Here is a 14,432-nt window from a genome sequence, read left to right as displayed (position 1 = left end):
AAGGCTGAAGCAGTTGCTGCAACCTTCAGCCAGAAGTGCCGAGTGGATTATCCATCTCAGACTCCTCTGGAGGTCCACAGCATCACAGATGCCAGTCTTCAGCCAATTTGATTCACTCCACATGATATCAACTGAAGGCACTGGATACTGCAAAGGCTATGGGCCCTGACAATATCCTGGCAATAATACTAAAGACTTGTGCTGCAGAGCTTGCTGCTCCTAACACCCCCCCCAATGTCCCCCCTTCCCTAGGCAAGCTGTTCCAGTACAGCCATAATATTGGCATCTCCCAGCAATGTAGATAATTGCCCTGGTATGTCCAGTACACTAAAAGCAGGACAAATCCAGCCGCCAATTTCTGCCTCATCAGTCTACTCTCGATCATCGCTAAAGTGATGGAAGGGGTCATCAACAGTACTATATTGCGGCACTTGCTTAGCAATAACCTGCTCATTGACACTCTGGGTTCTGCCAGGATCACTCAGCTCCTGACCTCATTATAGCCTTGGTTCAAACATGGACAAAAGAGATGAACTCTCCAGAGGTGAGGGGAGAGTGACTGCCCTTGACATCAAGGCAACATTTGACAGAGTATCGCATCAAGGAGCCCTAGCAAAACTGAAATCAGTGGGAATTGGGGGTAAGCTGTCTGCTGGTTGGAGTCGTACCTGGCACAAAGGAAAATCGTTGTGGTCAATCATCTCAGTTTCAGGACATCACTGCAGGAGTTCCTCAGGCCCAACCATCTTCAACTGCTTCATCAATGACCTTCCTTCTATCATAAGGTCAGAAATAGGAATGTTTGCTGATGATTGCATAATTTTCAGCACCATTCATGAATCCTCAGGTACTGAAACAGTCCATGTCCAATTGCACCAAGACCTGGACAATATCCACGCTTGCGCTGACAAGTGACAAGTAAAGTTCACTCCACACAAGTGGCAGCCCAACAAGGGAGAATTTAACCATCATCCCTTGACATTCAATGGCATTACTAGATCTGAATTCCCCACTATCCACATCCTGTGGGTTACCATTGACCAGAAACTGAACTAGACTAGCCATATAAATATTGTGGCTACAAGAGCAGCTCAGAGGCTAGGAATCCTGCGGCAAGTAACTCACTGACTCCCCAAAGCCTGTTCACCATCTACAAGGCACAAGTCAGGAGTGTGATGGAATACTCTCCACTTACCTGGATAAGTGCAGCTCCCACAATTCTCAAGAAGCTTGACGCCATCCAGGACAAAGCAGCCCGCTTGATTGACACCCCATCCACAAACGTTCGCTGCCTCCACCACCGACGCATAGTAGCAGCATTGTGTACCATCTACAAGATGCACTGCAGGAATTCACCAAGCCCCTTGAATAGCACCTTCCAAACCCACGACCTCTGCCATCTAGAAGGACTAAGACAGCAGGCATATGGGAATACCACCACCTGGAAGATCCCCTCCAAGCCACTCTGTCCTGACTTGGAAATATATCACCATTCCTTCATTGTTGCTGGGTCAAAATCCTGGAACTCCCTCCCTAACAGCATTGTGGATGTGCCTACACCACACAGACTGCAGCGGTTCAAGAAGGTAGCTCAGCACTACCTTCTCAAGGGTGATAAATGGTGGCCTAGCCAGCAATGCCCACATCCCCTGAATGAATTTTTTAAAAGTTAGGTGTTACATATCCAAAGCAAAGCACAGCAATATGCTAACTTAAACAGCCAACATTGACACACTGCATGATGGGTAAAACATCTGCCTTGCTCTTCATTTGAGCATTACGCATGAGGTTTATTCTTCATTGGTAATTTCACAGCAGAAGCCAGATATTAATCGATGGTATTTCAAGAATTAAGCAAAGCATTATAGGACATGAAATAATGCAGTTGTCACACTGCTCGGCATCAGAAATTAAACCATAGAACTATATAAAGGTTACGGTGCAGAAAGAGGCCATTCAGCCCATCATACCTGTGCTAGCCAATAAGAGAAAAAAGAAACTAGCTGCTCATTTTTATCCCACTTTCTAGCACTTGGTCCGTAGCCTTGCAGGCTACAGCACTTCAGATGTAGATCCAGGTACCTTTTAAATGAGTTGAGCGTTTCAGCTTCAACCCACCAACTTAGGCAGTGAATTCCAGATGCCCACCACCCTCTGAGTGAAAAAGTTTTTCTTCATGTCCCCTCTAATCCTTTTGCCAATCACCTTAAATCTATGCCCCCTGGTAATTGACCCCTCTGCAAGGGGAAACAAGTCTTTCCTGTCTACCCTATCTAGGCCCCTTCATCAGTTTGTACATCTCAATTTGGCTACCCCTTAGCCTCCTCTTTTCTAAGATAGCACCTGACATTAATTTCTTCCTGGCTTGCTGCTAAGTCCTCATTGCGATTTTCACACTGTCTTTATTGTGGCACTTCAAGTCTGCACTCCTTAGTTCAGGTATACAAAGTTTTCCTTTAGGATGCTAGTGGAATGTTAGAGGATGATTTGGTTATGACATGGGACAATTTTAAACTAAGTGCTAGTTGAATTCAATGGGCAGTAAAATCCAGAGAGGTCTAAAACTGGTGTCCAATCCAATCCCATCAGTTTCCCACCGAGTAGATTAGATTAAAAATATTCCTATGAGCTAGCTTCTTTACACCTACCGTCTGCTGCTGTCTATGTTTTACACAACAGTGTCTTGAGCCGTGGTTGCATAGGGTAGCCTTAGCTTCCCTGGTATCATCTTTACACTCTTCATCTTTCACCACAAAGTTTGGTATAATGAATAGCTTTAAATCATGACACAATGAGTGTTCCTTGGAAAGCATGGTTTAATCTACATGATTCTGCGTATATTGTATTGAGATTGAAATAACTATTATGCGCTATATAAAACACAGCATTGTGCAGAGGGATACAAATAGAAACACTAGTGCAAATACTGACCCTATGGACTCTCAGAAATGCCTTGTCACATTGCTGTTGTGGATCACTGATGAGATTGTTGGCCCTGCTGACAAATGCATCTGTAACTGTATCACACAACTGTGACCTGCAAACTGGCAGACAATACAAATGTTCCCAGTGCTCGCCAGAGGAGGCTTAGCAAATCACTTGAGGGCCAAGCTGGATCTGAGGGCCACTGGCTGCAACATTCAAATTTTACATAATGTGCATAGATCTGAAGGAATTGCTACAGCTTTGTCAATACATCGATGTGAAATCTCAGCCTTCATAGATACACATCCTGAGGCTTCATTCAAGGTATTAGAGCATAGGAAAACCCCACCAGTGTTACTTTCATGAATTTTCATAAGGCTTTTAATAAAGTACCTTGTGCAGCCCTGATGAAGAAACTGGGAACTATAGATGTACAGGGCAATATTTTGGGTTTTATGCAGGGTGCATGTACAGACCCCAACATGTAAAGGAGAAACACACAGAACCTATCCGAAAAGACAATTGAGTCAAGGTTGTCCACTGTCACCACGTCAGTGTCCTCATTAGCAATGCATTGAACGGAATCCCAAAATACAGATTTAGAGTGTCTGTTCCAGATACTTCTGAAAGAGTTGGAGCACTCCTTTGTGCAGATGAATATGTTGTTTGAGGACTGACCAGGGAATCTGTTACATTGTATCCACCAGCTTGAACATGGACAGCGGAATCAGATGCTGAATACCCCAAATGTGGTATTAATGCTTTCAAATGCCCAAGAAGGAACTTTGAAGTGTTCTTTAGAAGATAGAGAAGAAATCCCTTTCATTTACTTATTTATTTCTGTATCATGGAGATCTACTGGATGCCAAATGCCTGGACACAGTCCTTCATTCTTCATTCTTGCCTTTATTCACTGATGGCAGAGTCTCATTATAGGTTAAGCTTGGGACAAACCGTCTTCCTTCATGGTTTGGAATAGCATGTAGAGCAGTTCTAGGTCATTTTCAAAGCCCAGGACTGTTCTGTGAGGTAAATCTTTCTTAAAAAGAGAAACAGTTTCAGGAATGAGAACTCCAAACTCCCCAATTTGTCACTGGGTAGAAGGATTGTGTGCAGCACTGAATTTGGGCATAGAATCATTAAGCACAGAAAGTAAGCATTCAGCCCATTGTACCTGGCATGATGCAAACTCAAGGCTCTGCCACCTCACTGAAGACAAATATCCACCACATGGCTGAGGCGGTATGGTGCATGTCCTTGCTGATGTCAGATGGATGATGGTGTTGGATTTACATTGAATGGTGAGTTCTGCTGCTTATCATGTTGGCTATGAGAAGACCCTGGTCCACCAATCAGGGGCTCAAATCCACATTGGACTATTGCCCAATGACCAACTAGTGACACCCGCTTGGTGGGAGGTGAAGGAAGCTACAAAGTGTCATGGAATTAGTGTGGTGTCCAGATAACACATTCAATGATGGAAGTTTGAAACCAAAACAACTTTGTGACAGACCTGATAATTTGACAGCTAAGGCAGGTAGGCCATCAGTATACCATGGCACCTTAAATCATTGATTAGCTAGTCATATCACTGTTGCATTTGGGAGGAGTGGACTTACCACTCTACAAACCAGTGCCTTGTCAATTAGGATTGTCCCAGTTGGACAAGAATCTAAGAGCCTGCCCATGCTATGTACAGCTACATCTGTGCAATTTTAGCGGGCTAAATTTCAGCCATATGCCACAAACACCGAGGCCAGTATTTTCCACCCTGATTGGCATCAGGTGTCATGGCGGGTGTGAGTGAACAATATGGCAAGAAGGCCAAAAATCGGTTTTATGCCATCATCAATGGCGGGCCACTTTTCCTGCTGTCCAACGTCGGGAACCTAATTTCAATGCATTTGCGCCTTATCATATGAACAAGGAGCAGGGGCAGGCCATTCGACCCCCTGAGCCTGCTCCATCATTTAATAAGATCATGGCTGATCTGACAGTAACTTCAAATCTGCATCCCGCCTATCCCTGATAGCCTATCACCCCCTTGCTTACCAAGAATCTATCCACCTCTGCCTTTAAAAATATTCAAAGACTCTGCTTCCACCACGTTTTCAGGAAGAGAGTTCCAAAGATTCTCAACTCTCAGAAAAAAATTCGCTTCATCGATGTTTTAAATGGTCAACCCCTTATTTTTAAACAGTGACCCTTAGTTCTAGATTCTCCCACAAGAGGAAACATCCTCTCCACATCTCCCCTGTCAAGACACCGCAGGATCTTATATGTTTTAATCAAGTCAGCTCTTACTCTTCTAAACTCCACCGGGTACAAGCATAGTCTGTCCAATCTTTCCTCATAAGACAACCCGCCTATTCCAGTTATTAGTCTGGTAAACCTTCTCTGAACTGCTTCCAACACATCTACATTCTTCCTTAAATAAGGTGACCAAAACTGTGCACAGTACTCCAGATGTGGTCTCACTAGTGCTTTATATAACTGATGCAATACCTCCCTACTTTTGTATTCAATTCCCCTCACAATAAATTGCAACATTCTATTAGCTTTCCTAATTACCTGCTGTACCTGCATACTAACCTTTTTTGATTCATGCAGTAAGACACCCGGGTCCCCCTGCATCTCAGAGCTCTGCAATCTCTCACAATTTAGATAATATGCTTCTCTTTTATTCTTCCTGCCAAAATGGACAATTTCACATTTCCCACATTATACTCCATTTGCCATATCTTTACCCACTCACTTAACCTATGTCTTTTTGTAGCGTCCTTTAGTCCTCTTCACAACTTACTTTCTTACCTATCTTTGTGTCATCAGCAAATTTCGCAACCATCCCATATATCCCTTCATCCAAGTTATTTATATATATTGTAAACAGTTGAGGTCCCAGCACTGATCCCTGTGGCATACCACTTGTTACATCTTGCCAACCCAAAAAAGACTCATTTATGCCTATCTTTTGCTTCCTGTTAGCCAGCCAATCTTCTGTTCATGCCAATATATTACCCTCTATACCATGAGCTTTTATTTTCCACAAAAGCCTTTGATGTGGCACTTTATCAAATGCCTTCTGGAAATCTAAGTACAGTACATCCGTCAGTTTCCCTTTATCCACAGCACGTTGCTTCCTCAAATAACACGAACAAGTTGGTTAAACATGATTTTCCTTGCATAGAACCATGCTGACTCTGCCTGATTACCACCATGAACTTATCCAAGTGCCCTGCTATAGATTCTTTAATAATAGCTTCTAATATTTTCCCTATGACAGATGTTAAGCTACTGACCTGTAAGTTCCCACTTTCTGTCTCCTCCCTTTTTGAATGATGGAGTTACATTTGCTACCTTCCAATCTAATGGGACCTTCCCTGAATCTAGGGATTTTTGGAAAATTAAAACCAATGCATCAACTATCTCATGAGCCAATTTTTTGCTTGCCCACTGGAATCATCCCCCAATGTCAAATTTACCGCCCACGTCGGTGGGAACACGCTCCGGCCCAGAACACCTCTTGACAAGCGTAACGTACAGAAGTCAGGACTTACATTAGGACCTTGTTCACATCGCAGATATCCAAGGGGCAGAAGCTGCTGGAGCCCTCCAGCTACAGGATCCTGGAAGAACATGTGCATCCCATGCTGGGTGGATTCTTATGGACATGGCTCCACCGCGAAGCAGCTCACGGAAGATGGGAGGTCTTCGTTGATATCTGGGGTCTGCTTCGGGACATCACCACCTTGGCCTTGGGCTGCTATGGATGATAGTCGTGGGGTGGGTAGAGGAAGGTCCAGCTATGAGTGGGAGAGGAAGGTGTACCGGGGGGAGGTGAGGTTGGGAGGAGGGACTGAAGGTGTTGGAGGAGGGTGAGTTTGGGAGAGGGGAACGAAGGTGTCAGCAAAGGGATGGTGAGGTTGGGAGCGGGAGAGGGAGTACTGGGAGAGGAGAGTGTAATAGGGGAGGAAGGGGTAAGGGAAGGAGTTCAGAGGGGTGGAAGGAGGTAGGAGGGGAAAAGAAGTTTGGAGAGGGGAAGGAGTCCAGGGAGAGAAAGGAGCTCAGAGGGGATGAAGGAATCTGTGGGGAAGAAGGAGTTCAGAGGGGGGAAGGAGTCTGGGGGGAGGAAGGAGTCCAGGGGGAGGAGGGAGTATGGGGGAGGAGGGAGTACAGGCAGGGAGTGAGTATGGGGCAGGAGGGAGTACAGGGAAGGAGGGGTATGGGGGGGAGGAGGAAGTACGGGGAGCAGGAGGGAGTACGGGGGTAAGAGGGAGTATGGGGGAGGAGTGAGTACAGGGGAAGAGGGAGTACAGGGGGAGGAGGGCGTATGGGGTGGGGGGTGTGCAGGTAAACATGCAAGGGAGGGGTCTGTGGAGTCAATGACTGCCTCCTGGGGAGTGAACTGAGGATGGGTGTGGTAGGAGGAATGGTGAGTATGAGAGGGGCAAAATGAGCCAGTAGGGTGGGAGGTTGAGGGTGCAACAGTAGCAGTAGAAGGGAGGGCAGGCAAGGATGGTTGGTGGGGACTCGGAGGCAGACACGGACCCTGGGGGTAGGAAGGAGGAGGTTGCAGATGTTCGTGTGGAGGGGGGTGGGTTTCTCGGGAAGGTAGGGAACATGCACGTTCATCTGGACATCCTGGAAAGAAAGAGGTTCTGGTTGGTAGGTGATGGTGGGGAAGTGGAAGATGATGTCGGGGGATCGACAATGATGGGGAAAAAGAGATGGGTGACTGGGGGAGGGGAAAGGAAAGGAGATGAGCAGAAGCGTGGTGACTACCATTTTTCTCAAATCAAAAGTGAGAGTAGAGTCACGTTGGGTGGGCACAGGTACTGCATGGGAGCGCAATCAGTGGGTGGGCGGAGATGCAGGTCAGCTCAGATGGACAGCTGAACAAGAACCCCAGCAGGTGGCACTGAAAGTGCTCGGGATATTGAGATGAGTGTGATGGAGGAAGGCTCTGCGTGCGTGGGAGATTGCCAGCAGGAGGCTTTGAAAGGCCTTGCCCCACACACACACACACACTTATCCCTCCAGAATCGTTCGCTCTCCAGCTGCGTGCAGCTGAACTGCTGGTGGTGCGGGGGGATGTATGGGGAGGACTCGCAAAGCCTGTAAAAGAAACTGAAAGTCACCATTACACATTACTCAGTGAAAGTGAATATATTGTCAGATTATAAAATAACAAAATGTGATCAGCCGTGCAACCACTTGTGATTAGAAATTCTTAACTTTCCTAGGCCTACCACTTCTTCTAGTGCTGCCCTGACATCCGCAGGAGGGGTGGAGATAGCCTGTGCAATGGTTGGCCCTGTTGCCTCTGGTGACTTCGGTACGGGTCGTCTGGAGAGCCAAGGCCTAGGGGGGCTCAGCTTGCTTTGGCTGTCCTCCTGTGGGCCAGCTGATCCCTCTGTGGTGACAGAGGATGAAGTTAAGGGGGTCACAGGCAAAGGGGAGAGGTCAGCCTCTGAGATTTCTGAGTGGATGACCCTGGGGTGTCCAGCTGCCGCTCCTCCACTCTTCGGGTGCCCGAGGGACCCGGCCTGATTCCTTGAGGGGAAGGAGCATCTGGAGGGATGTTGAGATGTCCTATTTCCCTCTCACATGGCCCTTGCAAGAATTCACCCATGGCTACCACGATGGTGTTCAGGTCAGCATGCATCTCCATGTTCTGCTGGACCAGGGTCTCCATAGCGTCCGCCATTCTCCCCATGGAGACCTCAGTGCACACATATGTGGCACTCCTCCAACTTGCATGCCACTATGTTGAGGGCTTCCAATAGCTCTGCGTGATTTTCCTCCACCATCTGCTGCCTCTCCACTATGAATTGGAAGGCTGAATCTAGAGGCTCGTCATCTGACTCGGACCTCACAGATGCCTCTTCCCCAGCCATCATCCAAGTGCCAGGGAGCTCGGCTGAACCAGTCTCCTCCTGCTGCGGACATGTGTCCATGCAGTGCTCACCAGGTTGTGAACCTGAGCCTGCTCTAGATCTAGATCCCACCAAGGTGTGTGTCTCTGCACTAATGGAAGGTGTGTGTAAATCCTGTGATGGGTCTTCCAGGCTTATTTCCAGTTCTTCAATGGAGGTGTCCTCTTGGCTGGAGGTGAAGGCCTGGATGCAGTTGAGGGACTGGCTGGCTGAGGGTGTCGGTCGCTTGGCAGAACTCACTGTGAACCAAAGTAGAGATAGTTTGTGCATGGCAGCAGAGTCAAAAGCAGGAGAGGGAGCACTCACAATTGTGTTAAGAGAGGTATGACGTGGTGCAGGATCCTCACATGGGTGTTTGTTGCCGGCCTTACTGTCACCTCAGGCACGTCCTCACCAGTCAGCGCGATGGCATGCTTCTCAAAGTGAATGAGTGTTCTAATGTGAGCCACTGCACCCCTGGTCTGGAATCCCTCCCTGCTGGTGTGAGCCAATTTGATCTACATGAAAACAGATGAAGAGAATGTGAGCAGGATACAAGACACTGCATGGAATGTTTATGTGGTGAGTGGAGTCATGGACGGGATGAGGATGCAAGCTCCAGAGCCTCATGGAGATGTGAGGGTGTGTGTGAGAGTTTGTGGTGTTGTCTCTTGAGTTGCGAGATCCCTGTGGCTGACTGATGGGTTTGAGACTGTGTGAGTTGAATGATGAGAAGAGTGACTTATCCTGGCGGAATGGATTAGAGCATTCTTCCTCTCCCTGAACCTGTCCTCTTTTGCAGAGCATTGGCACTGACCACTGATGCCACTGCCTCCCATGCTGGATTGATGACCTTGCTTGCTGGCCTTCGCCTGGAATGGGGGTAGAGGACTTTGCGGCGGGCCTCCACTGCATCCAGTAGGCGCTCGAGTGAGGTGTCACTAAATTTGAGGGCACCATGTTTCCTCGCTTTGGCAGCCATCAGTTCCCAGCAGCTTCCTATCCCTTGAAGAATTCTACCTCTGTGCAGGGCCGCCCTTTAAATACGCTGCCCAGTTTACTGAAGGCCTGAAGTGACGGCGGGCAGGCAAATCAGAGGCTGCCCCACTAGCGACCCGGTATGTTTACCGGGTATGCATTATTAATGAGGCAGGACCCACCAGGAAGGGGACACTACGGTGCAAAAAGCCGCCATTACGGCCAGTGGGTAAAACATCTTTTTTCCTGCCCGCTTCCACACTTAGTGCAAACCTGGGAGCATTGCATCCCCAGTGTTCCCAAAATCATGGCTCTGCCAAACTGTTCCTAATCTCTCTGGACTTGAGTAAGGGATATGTTTTTATGAGAAAAGAGTGTGAACTTTGTGTCAGGCAAACAGAAATTCTGCATATGTAATTTTTCAAAGCTTCATTCAGAGACTCAGCCATGCTTAAAGGGTTCTGAAAGTCAGACTCTTGACTGACCACAAAAAGTACACACTTGTACCATTGTATCTGTGGCTGTGCATCAGTTTACTGTTTAATTATGTGTGTATGCACATACATAACTGTGAAAGATTTAATCTAGGATTCACAGATTATCGAAAAGGGGATCCAAGTCACAAGTAGTGATTTAAAGCAATTTATTAAGAACCCTCAGTTTATGATACGCAAGTTAAATAGACAGGAATGACATAGGACCTATAACAGATGACATGGTTTGCCAGTCCTGAATTGGATGAAAGGACTAATGAAGCAGAGTGATAGTATCAGTCTCTTCTGTTCTTTTGAGCCAGCATAGATCCATTTCAGGCTTTTGTCCGAAGTGTTTTTCCCCCTTGATTCCCTGTTTATTTACTTTATTTCTAGGGGGCTTCTGGGTCTCTCATGCCAAGCACTCATTCAATCACATATTCCCATTCAAATGTCCAATTACTAAGGGACAGATGGACAAGGTATACCCTCCTTTTCCAGCCTCCTCTTGCTCCTGAGATTTTAAAAATGTTATTCTTTCACAGGATGTGAGCATCACTGGCAAGGCCAACATTTGCTGCCCATCCCTAATTGCCCTTGAACTGATTGGCTTGTTGGCTATTTCAGAGGGTAATCAACCACATTTCTGCAGATCTGAAGTCATATGTAGGCCGCACCAGATAAGGATGGCAGATTTCCTTCCTTAAAGGATATTAGTGAACCAGATTGTTTTTCCCAAGAGGATTGATGATCATTTCATGGGCACCATCACTGAGATCAGTTTTATGCTCCCGATTTTATTGAATTAAAATTCTACCAGTTGCCATGTTGGAATTTGAACCTTTATATCCGGAGCATTAGCCTAGGCCACTGATTACTAGCCCAGTGACATTACCACTACACCACTTCATTGCTTCTCTTGTAAGAACACTCATTCATTAAATGGGCATGTGGCTCCATCTTATCAGGCACAGGAATGCCTACATGTAGGCCTGTGCCTTAAGGAGCTATGTGATATAGCTAACATTCTTCTGGAGAGCAATGGAGAATTGACTTGTGTTGTCTCTGTTATCTCCCAGCATGGCTACAGAGTTTCGTAAACTTGGGTTTATTGCTAAGAAACAACAGCCTCAGCATTTCTTCCAAAAGTTGTATTTCTAGCAATTCTAGAATAATTCTTATGCTTACACATAACTCTTGTTGCAAACAGGTACGTGTGTGTGCTGAAGTGTGTATCTGCAACATTGTACATTCAATGTTATACACAGCGATTGGCAATGAAACAAACACATAGAAATAATTTATACAGCACCTTATGTCCGCAAAGTGTCCCAGTGCATTTCACAGCCAAAGTATTGTTTTTGAATTGTAGTCATTTTTATATAGGTAACCATTTCAGTCAATTTGCGCACAGAAAGGTCACATAAAAGCAAATGAGATAAATTACCAGTTAAATTCGCTCTGGTGATACTGATTGAGGAAGGAATGTTAGCCAGGACACCAGGATAACACCCTGCTCATTAATGCCAGAGGATAGTATATGTCCATCTGAGCAGGCAGACATAACCTCACTTAACATCTCATTTGAAAGAGAATGCCTCCGATAATGCAGCACTCTCACCGTACTGCACTGAGTTGCCAATCTACAGTATGGACATAAGATCTGCAGTGGGGTTTGAATCCATGACATTTTGAATCAAAGTTCAGAGTTCTAGGTGCTAGGTCCACAATACTCTGCACTATTCCCTTATCCTTGAAACTTGGTACATTTCCACTGTTCCTATGGCTTCATAGAAGCATGCATATGTGTAATAGCATTATCACAGAAAGATTAAAATGTAAAAACATAAAATGCTGGAAAAATTCAACAGATCTGAAAGCATCTACGGAGAGAGAAACAGAGTTAATGTTTCGAGTCATGAAGAAGAGTCATACGGACTCGAAACATTAACTCTGTTTCTCTCTCCGCAGATGCTGTCAGACCTGTTGGAATTTTTCCAGCATTTTGTTTTTATTTCAGGTTTCCAGCATCTGCAGTATTTTGCTTTCATCTAAGATTATGATGTATTTGCTGCGCTGGAGTAAATTTTGGAGCAAGTCAGATTTCTGAAGCTCATTCATAATAGATTACAGAGAAGCCTACCATGTTGGCAGCTTAGTGAGTTCACACTGCACAGCTGTGAGCATTAAAGCTTAATCTTCACAATACTTTTATATTTAAACTAAACCTTGAAAATCGGCTGAAGAAGGTGCATTATTGCAGTGAGATTATTAAGACACTTGATCTTTGTAAAACACATCCCCTAACTTCACGCAGCTTTAGAAACCAACAACAACTTGTATTTACATAGCCCCTTTAATGTAATAAAATGTGCCAAGATGCCTCAGAGAGGCATTATCAAACAAAACATGACACCCACCCACAATATGGAAGATATTAGGGGAGATTGATCGAACTTTTGGTCAGAGATAGGTTTTAAGAAGTGTCTTAAAAGAGGAAAGTGAGGTAGAGAGGTTTAGGGAGGGAATTGCAGAGCTTAGGGTCTAGAAGACACTGCCAACAGTGGTGGCGTGTTTAAAATCGGGGTTGCTCAAAAGAGGACAGAATTAGAGGGGCACAGATATCAGGGTTGTAGGGCTGGAGGAGATTACAGAGATAGGGAAGGCACAGGCCATGGAGGGATTTGAAAGCAACGATGAGAATTTTAAAATCGAGGCATTCTTTAACAGCGAGCCAGTGTGAGTCAATGATACAGGGACGATGGCATCTGGTACAAGTTAGGACACAGGCAGTTGAGATTTGGATAGCTTCACTTTTGCGAAGGATAGAATATGGGAGGCTGGCCAGGAATGTGTTAGAGTAGCCAAGTCTGGAGGTAACAAAAGGGTTTCAGCAGCAGACCTGAGGCAGGGGTGGAGACAGGTATTGGTATGGAGGTGGAAATAGACCAACTTAGCCAGGGGGGGAGGTTCAATCCATAAAAAATGTACAACTCTATTCTGTAGCCATGGCTCAAACTGGTGAACAGCAATTAGAAGCTGAAATCACTCTCAGGGACTCCCTGCTAATAACAACACACTCTCAGGACTCCCTCCTAATTATAACGCTCTCAGGGACCCTCTGGTTATTTCGACATATTCTCAGGGACCCTCTGGAAACACCAACACACTCTCAGGGACCTTCTGCTATTATTTACATCCTGTCAGGGACCCACACCAGAGGAAACCTGGTAATATTGACAAAGCTGTAAGGGATCCTTGGAAATAACTAAACATCCTTAGGGACTCCTACTAATATTGACGCACTCTCAGGGACCTACACATAACAACATATTACTAAGGACCAATGGAAATACAATCGCGCTCTTACAGTGGGAGTGGGGCAGCCATACCAATTTCTGAAAGACTGCATCAGCTACTTGAAGGGAATCATGTTAATGCAGAAAATATTCTTCATTAACATAGACAGCAACAGAAATAATTTATCAGGAAGTCAACAAATGGAGCAACCTGATGACCTCAGTGAGAATCATCTTGCAGAACCCCTCGCCTCTGAGAATCCCAGTTTGAATACACAGTTTGATTTGCTGTTTAAATTAAGAGCTTGGCACGACATTTCAAAAATACAAATTGGGCACAGAATTTGAATCAGACACTTCTAAATTGTGAGCTGGTGACTGTGTCCATACTGAGTATAATTGATCACACTTACCATTTTAACTAAAGCTGTCATTCTTCTCTGTTCCTCCAGGGCATCCCTGTGGAGCTCGTGTGTTGTTCTCCCATTGCTGGCACTGACCTGGATGTCAGCTGTTCTGGCGATGACAGACAGGAGATCGATTTTGTTTCAAATACTGTTTGCAGTTTTTGACTCCGTTCAAGGCTTTGTTATTATCACAGTCCACTGCTTCCTGAGGCGAGAGGTATGTGCAGTCATATAGTAAACTTCTGCTCTACAAGTCAACAGCACGGAGGGAGGATCCCCAATCATTAGGGGTGTAACAATGAGTGTAACAATATAAGCAACATTTGCATAAAATGCCTATGCTGAGGCTGCACAGGTATGCCCCACCTGGCTCAAGCTGGTGAACAGTGAGTGGAAGATTAAATAGATTGTCTCCTGTGAGTACCTACTCTCTGA

The 14,432-nt window shown here is 45.6% G+C and overlaps 1 protein-coding gene across 1 annotated transcript in view; it reads left to right on the top strand.

The window, feature by feature from the left end:
- adgrb2 (adhesion G protein-coupled receptor B2) overlaps positions 1-14,432 on the top strand; it is a 1,091,625-nt gene that overhangs the window by 964,490 nt on the left and 112,703 nt on the right. Inside the window, exon 26 of the mRNA XM_078566906.1 lies at positions 14,043-14,214. Within this exon, the coding sequence (XP_078423032.1) occupies positions 14,043-14,214 (172 nt within the window). The remainder of the gene's footprint in view (positions 1-14,042; positions 14,215-14,432) is intronic.

The sequence above is a fragment of the Cetorhinus maximus genome, chromosome 21 (assembly GCF_964194155.1).
Source record: "Cetorhinus maximus chromosome 21, sCetMax3.hap1.1, whole genome shotgun sequence".
Taxonomy (NCBI): Eukaryota; Metazoa; Chordata; class Chondrichthyes; order Lamniformes; family Cetorhinidae; genus Cetorhinus; species Cetorhinus maximus.
This window is presented reverse-complemented; position numbering and strand designations above follow the sequence as displayed.